At 30.8% G+C, this 11,433-nt stretch overlaps 1 protein-coding gene and 1 long non-coding RNA gene across 2 annotated transcripts; one reads left to right on the forward strand and one right to left on the reverse strand.

Moving 5' to 3' along the window:
• The first annotated feature begins 319 nt into the window (after positions 1–319).
• On the forward strand, positions 320–6,986 carry LOC114320483 (putative 2-oxoglutarate-dependent dioxygenase AOP1). The gene is made up of 3 exons (XM_028267544.2): positions 320–900; positions 4,486–4,813; positions 6,642–6,986. Exons 1-3 carry the CDS (start codon positions 524–526, stop codon positions 6,882–6,884), a joined length of 948 nt encoding a protein of 315 aa, XP_028123345.2. The 5' UTR covers positions 320–523; the 3' UTR covers positions 6,885–6,986.
• Positions 6,987–8,372: 1,386 nt separating this feature from the next.
• Positions 8,373–10,088, reverse strand: LOC145790775 (uncharacterized). The gene is made up of 2 exons (XR_014329946.1): positions 9,803–10,088; positions 8,373–8,707 (listed from the first exon to the last, which is right to left on the reverse strand). It is a non-coding gene; the product is annotated as an uncharacterized LOC145790775 (long non-coding RNA).
• Positions 10,089–11,433: the final 1,345 nt, after the last annotated feature.

Genomic DNA, 11,433 nt, shown 5'->3' on the forward strand with positions numbered 1-11,433 from the left:
ACTTGTTTAAAAATAATTTTTGAAAAATCAAACAAACAAAAAGCTCCTTCACCTCAGATTTTAGATTATTATTAGTATCCTGATGGAACCCCACATTTTTCCACCCCCATCACACACGTGGGAGTTGGTTATTGAAGAAGACAAAAAAAAAAAAAAAAAAAAAAAAATTCTAGCCAATCAGACTCCACTGGGGTTTCTAAGGGTCACCCCAGTGGGGTCTGAAACATAATGCTTATTATTATTATATCTTTTGTTTTAATGATGAATAAAAAATTAGGATATTTTTATTTTTATTTATTTTTTTAATCTTGGACCAATCAGCCAAATATTTCAGTTAACAAGTATCCAAGCCTGCAATGACATGTTGTGACAATCACTAAACATTCCTCAATTTTTTCTTGAACCCATCGGTCAACTCTTCTTCTATTTCCATATAAACCCCCAAAACCAATCTCACCACTCACCTCAAAAACCCATCTAAATTTTCTCTCTAAATTATCAAAAAAATAAAAATAAAAAATTCATGGATTCTGAAACATTGTCTGCCAAGCTTCCAACGGTCGAATTCACGGGCGAAAACTTGAAGCCTGGCAAGAGTTCTTGGATCGCCACGTGCCACGAAGTCCGGCGAGCACTCGAAGAGTATGGTTGCTTTGTGGCAGTGTATGAAAGAGTTGATTTGGAGCTTGATGAAGCAATATTCAGTGAATTGGAGGAATTGTTTGATCTCCCAACAGAAACCAAAGTCCAAAACACTTCTGATGTGCCTTACTTTGGCTATGTTGGACAATTGCCGGATATTCCTTTATATGAGAGTATGGGGATTAGTGATCCACAGACTCTCCAAGGAACTCAAACTTTCACTAAACTCATGTGGCCTGCCGGGAATGACAAATTCTGGTATGATTTGATCTCTTTTGTTTTAGGGTTAATTGTGTTAAAGATTTCTTAAACTACTAGCGAATATCATTTTATTGCTTTATTTATAAATCTGTACATTGACCCTCTCACTTGTGAAAATCGTATAAATACATCTCTTTTGAATATGGTCTCCAGGAGTGAAAGTGATACATTTTTATAATTGAGGGAGTCAAAATGTACCGGTTCACAAATGAAAGACAATAAAGTGATATTTAATAATGGTTAAACAGTATTATTGTAAATAACCCATCGTTCTATTTATTGTTTGTAAAGTACATGTTTCGTGTCAACTTTTGCTAGGTCTTGTTTGATTAGATTAAAATAAATGAGGGAAAGTGAAAATAGTAATAAGTGCGGTAAAAGAAAAAAAATGAAAAGAAAATATATTTTCTTATATTAATTTGATTATGATAAAATTTTTACAAGAAAACAGGAATTTAAATTATAATTAACTACTTTTCTAACAAATTTAAATTTTGTTGTATTTCTCTTCGTTTTTTTACAAGAAACTAGAATCTTAATTATCATGACATTATGAGTTGTATAAGAAAATCAAAGTTCTTGTAACTTCCACAACTTTTATGCTAAACAAATTCTGAAAAATTTCACCATGTTTAGTTTCAATTTTCTAAATATTGAGTTTTTTTGTTTTTCATATCTTTTTGTTTTTAGTGAATTTTTTAAATATTTTTTTTTTTACTTTTTAAATACACCTATAAATACAATTCAAAACTATAATATTTGTGAAAAAATCTTTTAAAAAATTCACTAAATATAAAAAATACAAAAAAATATGAAAATTCAGTCTATTTTTTTATTCTTATGTATTTATTGATTTTTTAAAATATTTTTTACAAATATTTTACTTTTTAGGTACATCTAAGTTAGGTACATCTAAAAAGTAAAAATTTACTTAAAATATTAAAAAAATCATTAAAAGAAATACAAAAAAATAAAAAAACTCAATTTCCATGAAAATTGAATTCAAAAATTGAAACCAATTATTTATTCTATTTCAGTCACTTTCTACCATTTTCATTATAACAAAACTTAGTCAAACACCTATTGTGTAACATAAATTTTAGAATAAAATACACTTTTTTTTCCTTACAGTTTGATTCAATTTGGTCATTCAAGTTGTAATTGTATCAATTTCAACCTTGATTTTTCACATTTTATCAATTTAGTCCAATATTGTTACTTGAAATACCCTAAGGGAGTAATTTAATTGGTCAGTAGGTTAACTCTCCACAAATCCAGCTTAGGTTCTATTGAGAGGTCGTTTTGGAATACTCCTTTAATCTAGACAAGCCCTCCAGAGATTCTTGAGACGTCACCTGAAACAGAAGAACAACTCAGATCGGTGGTACCAAAATTAGCTCTCTAACGAGTAAGTCAGTTTCTGTAGAAAGATTAGTGTCGTTAGTTTCTTAAGGTATACCTCTTAAGCCTTCATTTTCTTTTATAGAGTCATTCTCCTGATATTTTCTTCATATAGCTTAACCTTTCATCATCACTCTGTCAGAGCCCATCTTCCTACTATACCTTTTAAAAAGGGATAACCTAGTCCCACTTTAATGGGACCATGCTGACTTACCTGATATATTCGGCCCCAAGGTGCGGCCTACCTTTTATTTGGCGTTCTCCTCATCGTCATTCGTGTCTGTTCCCACAGGTGCAACTCGTATTGACTCCTCCCATTTGTTCGAATCATGTGCTTGTGGGTTGTTGCTTAATTATTGGCTTTACATTCCTAGGTTGGACCCAAAGGCTTATGACATGGTTCCAGGTTATTATCAACCAAAAAAAAAAAAAAAATGTTACTTTCGAAATTAGATTGAAATTAAGGGATACCATTGACCCTTCCATCGACCCTTCTCAAAATGATTGATAGTTTGATGAACAATTTAAAATGGTCAGTTTTCTTTTGAATAAATCATTTTGTCCTTGGTTTATGTATTTTTTTTAGCGAAAGATTAAACTGACACAATGTGAAAAGTTAAATGATAAATTTGATATAATTAAAATTATAAAAATTAAATTGACACAAATGAAAAATTATAGGGAAAATTACCCCTCAGTGCTTAAAGAAATTATTACACATGTATAAACAACTTTATAAATTTAATTATTAACAGTGATAAAGTTCATCATTAATTTATAATTATTTTTGTAATTATACATTGATGTGAAAATTCCTCAAAATTATAAGGATACAATTCACATGTATAATTTGTCTTAAATTTAATTTTTCAAAACAATCAAGTCAAGATGAAATATGAACAGAGAAAGGGAGGATTCTTGGACAAGGCCTTTGAAACTCCGATTGGTAGGAAATTTTTTAATTTTTTTTAATTTTTCCTATAAGTTTTAAAACATAGAAAACCAAAACAATCATTTTTTATTTTTATTTACCACTGTATACATAAATAGGGGTTAGACGCTAGTTTACAATGGGCACATTACTTTTCCATAATGCGTTTAGGATGAAAGTGATAAAAATTAAAGTGAGAAAAAGAAGAAGAAGAAGAAGAAAAAAAAACTTTTTATGAGTTTATTTAACATGAAAGTGGTAGAGAGTAAAACAAAATTATTAATTTTTTTTGTATAATTTGTATTAATGTTATAACTAACATTTTAATTTTTCCTTTACAAAGGAGGAGGATCCCCTTCAATCCAGATTTTGGACTGGAGGGCGTTGTTTGGGCCGTGGAGTGCACCACGGGCCCTATTTCGATGATCTGAATCGTTCATTATGTCAGGCACTTTGTGTATTTTATTCACAAAAAAATTAGATTGATCTGTAATTTGTTAATTTATTGCGTTTATCACTAAAAAAATGTTTGGTTTATTTTTAAAAACACAATTGTTGTCTATTTTTCTAGTGAAAAATTGAACAAGTTGTAATTATTGAATTGACCTAATTTTTTTTGGACGAAATACACGAAGTGTCCGACAAAATGAACTGTTCGGATCATCGAAACGGGACACGTGGTGAACCTCACGGGCCCAAAGAGACTGGAGGGGATCCTTCTCCTTTTACAAAAACATAAGAAAAATTGAATGTGTCTATATAAGGAGTTATCTATAATTAAAATTTCAAATTTCTTTATCTTTTTCTTACATTTTTTTTTTATCTTAATTAAATGCTTGTAAGAATTTTACTTTTCTTTTATACATATTTTCTTTCGCTTTCACTTTCCATCAGTTTTTCTTTCTAATCAAATGGAGTCATAAAAAAAAAAAGTCTATGATACTAGACAATTGACCAGAAAAGTACCAAGAATTTCAGTTCAATGGTGTAAATTTGATACCACAAAAAAAAAAAAAAAAAAAAAAAAATTGACGAGAAAAGCACCAAGAATTTTAGATCAATGGTGTAAATTTAAAGTCGTTATTGTTGCCCCACACATTGACTGAATCTTGACCACACATATTAAATTCTGGGTATTTTTCTTGATTATTCTTCTGAGTTCGTAGCATTCTCCATAATTGTTCCATGTTCTTTAACTATGCTAATTCCAAATCACCTAATCCCATTTTTAATTGATTGGGATTGGATAGTGAAACAGTTTGTTCATATTCAAAGCTAGTCTCTCAACTAGAACAGACAGTGAAGAGAATGGTATTTGAGAGCTATGGTGTAGAGAAGTGTTTTGAAAATCATGATATTGGATCAACCAGTTACCTTCTTAAAGCCACAAAATACAAAGCTCCCAAGATGAATGAGATGGATATTGGGCTAACCAGTCACACTGACAAGAGCTTCATAACAATACTTCATCAAAATCAAGTTAATGGTTTGGAGGTGAAGTCCAACAATGGAGAGTGGATTGGTTTTGAGGAGTACTTGCCTTCATCTTTTGTGGTCATGGCAGGAGATGCTTTCATGGTAGGTCAATCATTAAATTTTATTTTATTTTATTTTTTGGGGTTTTTTTGCTATTATGATTTTGGCGGGATTGGGGTTAGACTATAAGGTGTTTTGGAAAGTTGATAAAAAACTGACTTTTTAGTTTTTTTAATCTATTTTGTCTTTTTGTGTGTAAAAAATGTGAGAGGTGATGTGATTCAAAATAGATAAAAAACTAAAAACGGACTTTTTACCCTCTTCCCAAAAGACCTGGTAATTGAAATTCATTCGAGGGTGGATACCATTGTTGTGATATCACCGACACACCGCATTATTGGTCCGTTTAGGCGTCTTATGTTGGAATCCTTAACGTTAATAAGTATAAACTCTACAATAAAAGAGAATGGTTGCATGCTAATCTCTTTTTTTTTTCGTTTTATGATTTAAGCAAAAATATAAAAATCAACTTTGTTTGGTTGAGTTATGAGACCGGTTGAAAAAAAAAATCATTATTTTTATATATTTTTCTTATTTTCATGGTGAATATAATTTTTTAAACTAAAAATATTTTTTTTCATATTTACTTTTATTAAACCAATTTCAATTTTTTAAAAATAAAATAGAAAGCAACCATTCATATAGTGAATCACCATCTCCACCTCTATATAGAATTTGGTACTTCAATAAATTATTGTCCTTCTTTGTTGATTTATCTCAACTTCAACTTCACCACCTCCACCTTTACTTACAGAGTAAATATTAAATATAACAATAATATTATATGGTGATATTATTATTCAGTAAGTAATTTTATTTTCAATAGGAACCACAACATTGTTGAGTTGGTAAAAGACAAGATTTGTCCACTAATTTCATTTACGGTTTTTTATTGACATATGACACTACGTACAATGGTATCACCTTATACTCATAATTTTTTCCTTGGGATGCCATTTTTATAGAGATCTATTTAACCAAAACATATACAATAATTTTATTCAAAATCATATAGTAACGATATTTTTAAAATTAAAAGCCACTTTGATAAACTTTTAGTGATTTTCCCTCACATATTATATTACATGTTTTGCGATAAGCATTTTTTTTTTTTTCCTCTTTTTCGGTGGCCATCTAATCACTAGAGGGAGACTATTCGTTGAAAGTTGGTCGAAGATCATTGAATGGTTATGGTGGTCAATGGCAACGATGGGTGGTGGCTGGAGGGATAGGGAAGGGAGGAGTGGCCGAAAATTTGTTTTGAAAACAAGTTAAATCTTTTTATTATTACTTTTAAAAAATTTGAAATTTTTTGTATCAATTCTATTTTTTGATTTTTTGGAAACAAAAACAATATATATTAGATAAGTGGAATTGGGGTGCCACAATAGGCACTATTGTGTATGCGATGAGGTCCACTCCAGCATTTATTTTGATAATTCAAATCATCCATTTTTTAGGATATATTGTATAAAATATACTTGCAAAAAATTAAGTCGACATTGGTAGCCCTTTCATCAAAACATATTTGTATTGAAACAAATGGATGAGCAATGTTATTTTAAATATAAGACTGAATACAAATGCAATTTAATGAAAGGACTAACGATGTCAAATCAACATGATTTTTTGCAGATATGTTTTACACGATATATCCTAAAAAAGTGACCGGTTTAAATTATCGAAATAAAACCCAAAATGAACTATATTGCACGCACAACAGTGACTATTACGCTTCACACATAGCAACCACTCCAAATCCGGGACAGGTTTTTACAAAAATGTTAGCAAAGAAACCAAATGATTTGGATTGACTTTTGAATTATTCAAGTTTTAAGAGATGATATGTTTTTTTGGTTGGATGTCATAGGCATGGAGCAACAACAGAATACATTCACCTTCCCATAGAGTTGTGATGACAGGGGACAAAACAAGATACTCATTGGGACTCTTTTCAATCAACAAAGGGACTATACATATACCTCGAGAGCTTGTTGATGAACAACACCCACTTCAGTTTCACCCATTTGATAATTTAGGATTACTTCTGTACTCTTATGCAGATGTGTATACCAGAAGTGAAAGTTGTATTAAGGACTACTGTGGTACTTAGAGCTCAGATTTGCTAAAATTCAACATCTCAACTTTACATGTGAAGTTGGCGCATTGTGAGACTAATTTGTATTCATGTCAATGATATGAACAGTTCGTCTCATATGACAAGTTGAGAAGAAAATGCATGTAACAAATTGGGTTGATCAGACATAAATAATCACATAATCAAATCGCATATATATATCATAACACATGGACGGTTTATTCTTAAAAACATATAGACTGTATAGATAAAAATGATATAATAGTATGATAATAATCAATGTTAGATCAACTTGATTTTTTGCATGCATCATTTTTTTAGTTAATTGTATAAGATGAACGGTTTAGATTAATAAAGTAAATCCAAGTTAATTTAATAATAGGTCAACTTCATTATGAAATGGAGATTTTTAGTTTTAGCAAATCCGAACTCCCTGTGTGCCTCAAAGAAACGCTTGACTTGTGTGCCTATTTTTATGTTTAAGGTTTCAAGTTTATAAGTACTTGTGTGCTTGGTATGTCTTGTTTTATAGTAGCTCTTTGTAGGTGTCTTATTTCATTCTAGAATCTTGATGGAATAATAAGTGAGAAAGTTAGCAACAACAGTTTTAACTAGTTGGAAAATGTTAAAGACAGTCTTATGAGCTAGAAAATATACAAAAAATATATTAAAACATGTAAAGGATATTTAAAAATATATAGAAGTGTTTTGAGATATGTGAAAAGTGTATTGTGATTATAAATATTTTGTCATTTTGTATTTCTTATTGACAACTCTTAGAAATGTCATTAGCAGAACCCTAATTAATTTTATATAAATAAATTAAGATTTTAAAGATAAAAAATTAGCGACGAAATCACTTTTTAGGACAACATATCTTTATTGCCAAAAGTGTAATGATTGTATTTTTAGCAACGAAATTGAATATTTAGTGATGAATTACTTTTTATATTAAAATTTGTCTAAAAAATTAATTTTTTTGTCCCTAAATTTGCATTTATTAGCAGAATTTAGTTTAGTTTTCTGAACACATAGCTCGGTCTTGGTTCTTAAAATAATTGAACCGTAGTTCATGGTTCAGTCATTGGTTTAAAACTTACGGTTCCAATTTGAAACCAAATCGGATTGTAAACACTTAGATATCTTATTAATATCAAATCTATATACATAAGTTGTAGCTCTCTAGTTTTGCAAACGTGTTTTTATAATGGTAGAACCACAACATTGTTGAAAAATTTTAGAAGTGAATGAAAATTGACTCCATTCAAATAGAACAGTGCAACTCTTTATAGTGCTTCTTCAAATAGAACGTGTTTTGAATGGTCACAACCACTTTTACAAATACCATCCCATCCCATGGCATTCATGCAGAAGAGATAGGAATTTTAGGATTCATGCATTATTATACTTTAGGTCGAGTATGTAATGCCACCAAATAAATAGCATAAAACAATCTTGATGTAATCCTTTTCAGTTAAATAATCATGAAACTTCAATCATCACTATACTATTCAAATCTCTATAATTGTATTTCTTGATATATAAGAGATTTACATAAGAAGTCTACATGTAATTACATATTCAAACTCCTCTTGGGTATAAATATATAGCATGTGCGACAGATAATATAATCAAAAGAAATAAACACAAAAAAAAGGCCCTTGGGCCACAAGTTCCAAGGCTTAAGTCCGGTTACAAATAAATGGTTTGTGAACCCATACAAATAAGCCCTTGGTTTGTCAAAAATATAACAAATAAGCAAAGAGCCTTGCGCTCTCACAAACATCCACTCGCCTTCACTGAGACGGAATCACCACATCCAATCGTGCACAAATCCACTAGGGGTGAGCACAAAACCAGTAGGAAGATCTTAACAAAGTATATATGTTTTAAGTAGTTTTATAATATGGATGCCACATCATGTCATGTTTCAATAACCAAGAGTTTTATTCTTTTGAAATCACATGCAATGATCTTTTTGAAAACACATTATCTCAATGAGTTCAAAACACAAATTCGGGGTAGTAAATATGACTCAGGTAATTTCTAAGCTGGTGTCTACAAGTAGGCATATCAAGCACTATCAATTGCCACTTTACCGACTCCTAACCAGAAGGCACGCGGCACCTGCTTTGCGCTTGTTTTCGATTTTTCACCATGGACACTCTAACTAACTTATTTCTCAAACTACACCTTCTACCCAAAGTTACCAAACATATTTACCACAAAACATTTCAAGTTCAAAGGTTATCTTAAAACCATAACTTGATTTTCCAAAATCAAAGCTTTAATAAAACATTATTCAAAAGCTATGCAATGAATGAGGATGGAATGAAAATTTAATATATATTCTCAATAAACAATTTCCAAAAGTCACAACATTCTCTCAATGTTAACACAATGTTCAACATTTCAAAGAAATTTACCATAATTACCGGTGTTTCTCAAATATCATCCAACAATGCATATGTGACATATGACAATATTCCATATTCACAATCAATATCAAATTTTCATAATCCAAGCATATTTCAATCATGCTATCAAGGGTAACTTTTCACCAACATAACCCATCCAACTCATGGGTGCCTCAACAACACATCACTTATAAAAGTTCATCATTTTTCTTAATGAAAATCCCAACATTTACATGAATTTTTCGCAAAATCAACTTTTCTCCAAATTTTGAAAATCTAGGGTTTTTCCCAAATACAATTTTCTCTCCTTCTCAAAAGATATTTTCCTCGATGGACTTCCAAGAGTCTCATAAGTTCATAAAACCAATCAATTTGAGTAAAATCAAGAGAGAAATCACTTTTTCAAACAATTTCAAAACTCCACATTTCAAATCTCCAAACTGCCAACACAAATATCATACCAAAATAGACCAAGACATGCTAAAATCGTATATTTAATTCTAAGAAACTCCATACCTCACGTTTAGAGAAGAAAGATGGGAAAAACTCTAAGATTTTGTCGGTGTCGAAACTCGATCTCCACTTCACAATATGTAGCCCTTGAAAAGCTCTCCAAAATTGATGAAGGAACTAGGATCAAATCTCCAATGAATTTGAAGAGATCAAGAATTTATGGTGGTGGGTGTTTTGTAGAGAGAATGGGGAGAAAAGAAGATGTAGAGAGAGAAGGGAAATGAAGAAATGAAAAAAGTAACTCAGCCAAAAGAAAGAAAAGAAGAAATTTTTAGACTCATAAGCAGTCCCGCACGTGTATGCCTTTTGTCGCACATACAGCGTCCTTTCCTACACATGCAAGCCCCAGGCCACAAGTGCGGTTTTCTCATTCCGCATGTGCAATTTTCTTCTTCTGTGCATGCTTTTATTTCAATAGCCAAGCCTCAAAAAGACACCCCTCACCACACTGCACGTGCGGCTCCTCCCCCGCACGTGCGATTTTGTTTACCAGAAGCAATACGAAGTTTAACTAGGTGTTTCTCCACCTCGATTCCACCTCCGCACCCAGAATGAAGAACTTAGACCTTGGAACTAGTTTAGGATGTTAACACAAGAAATTTTTTGAATAAAGTGTACTCACACGGCCGATAGGGTCTTAGATTGAAATCATAAGCTCGAAATTACGTAATTAAACAAAATTAAGGGAAGAATAAAACGGGTGACATACCCGGGACATCATAGAGTATAACAGAGAGAGCCAGACGCATAGATTGAAGTGTTGCTTCTACATGGTTTCCAATCGTTGTATTTTGGGAAACGGACACCCATTCAAACTTGTGAGCACCGGAGCGAGGGGCAAAATTCATCTTAAAGAAATTGTGTCCACCACAAGCGTCGATCAAACTGTTTTTGGTTTCAGATTTTTGCAACATGTTCATAAGTTTTCTACTTCTCTATGAGTATTATGGTTTGGTTTTACCCAAACAAATTACATTGTTTTCAACTTATATTTTTACGTAATTTGATTATATATTTGGTATGATTATTACGTGTTTCACACAATACACATAAGGATTTTTCCAACAATCTTGACACGGATTTTTGGTTCTGTTTAATACAGACTTAATATTATTATTATTATTCTGGTTCTAATTTCAATACATAATTTATTTGTGTATTTTATAGTTTTGCTTTAATACAGATTGCATATTTTATATTTTTTGAAATATTAATTTTTTGTTCTATATTCTAGATAATCTGTTGTGTACTGTTTCTACCCAAATCTTTATTTGAGTTAGATTCTACTTCGTATTGAATTGTTATTACAATTTCACATTGTTATTCATGAATTTGTGTATTAGAAAATGTTTACATTATATTCAAATCTAGTTTACAAATTTTAATTTTCTAGTTAAACTCTGTTTGTAGAAACATAATTCGTTTATGTGGGGTTAATATCATTTGTTTATTCTTCTTTTTCTTTTTTTGAAATATTAATCTGTGTAGTTATGTAAGAGCATCTCCAATGGCAAATGCTACAAGAGCATTTCCATTTTGGCAAATTTTCCATCCAATTTTGTAGGTGTTGTTTTAGATATAGGCTTTTTAGTGATCTTTTCATTGTTTATTTTTTTTTTTTTTTATCTTTTATG

This window comes from Camellia sinensis, chromosome 5 (genome assembly GCF_055761805.1).
Source record: "Camellia sinensis isolate YWXY chromosome 5, ASM5576180v1, whole genome shotgun sequence".
Lineage (NCBI taxonomy): Eukaryota > Viridiplantae > Streptophyta > Magnoliopsida > Ericales > Theaceae > Camellia > Camellia sinensis.

Coding starts and splice junctions, on each gene's coding strand:
- LOC114320483 (XM_028267544.2), top strand. CDS start 524: ATGGATTCTGAAACATTGTCTGCCAAGCTTCCAACGGTCGAATTCACG. Junction 901..4,485: donor GCCGGGAATGACAAATTCTG/GTATGATTTGAT, acceptor GGGATTGGATAG/TGAAACAGTTTGTTCATATT. Junction 4,814..6,641: donor TGGCAGGAGATGCTTTCATG/GTAGGTCAATCA, acceptor TGGATGTCATAG/GCATGGAGCAACAACAGAAT.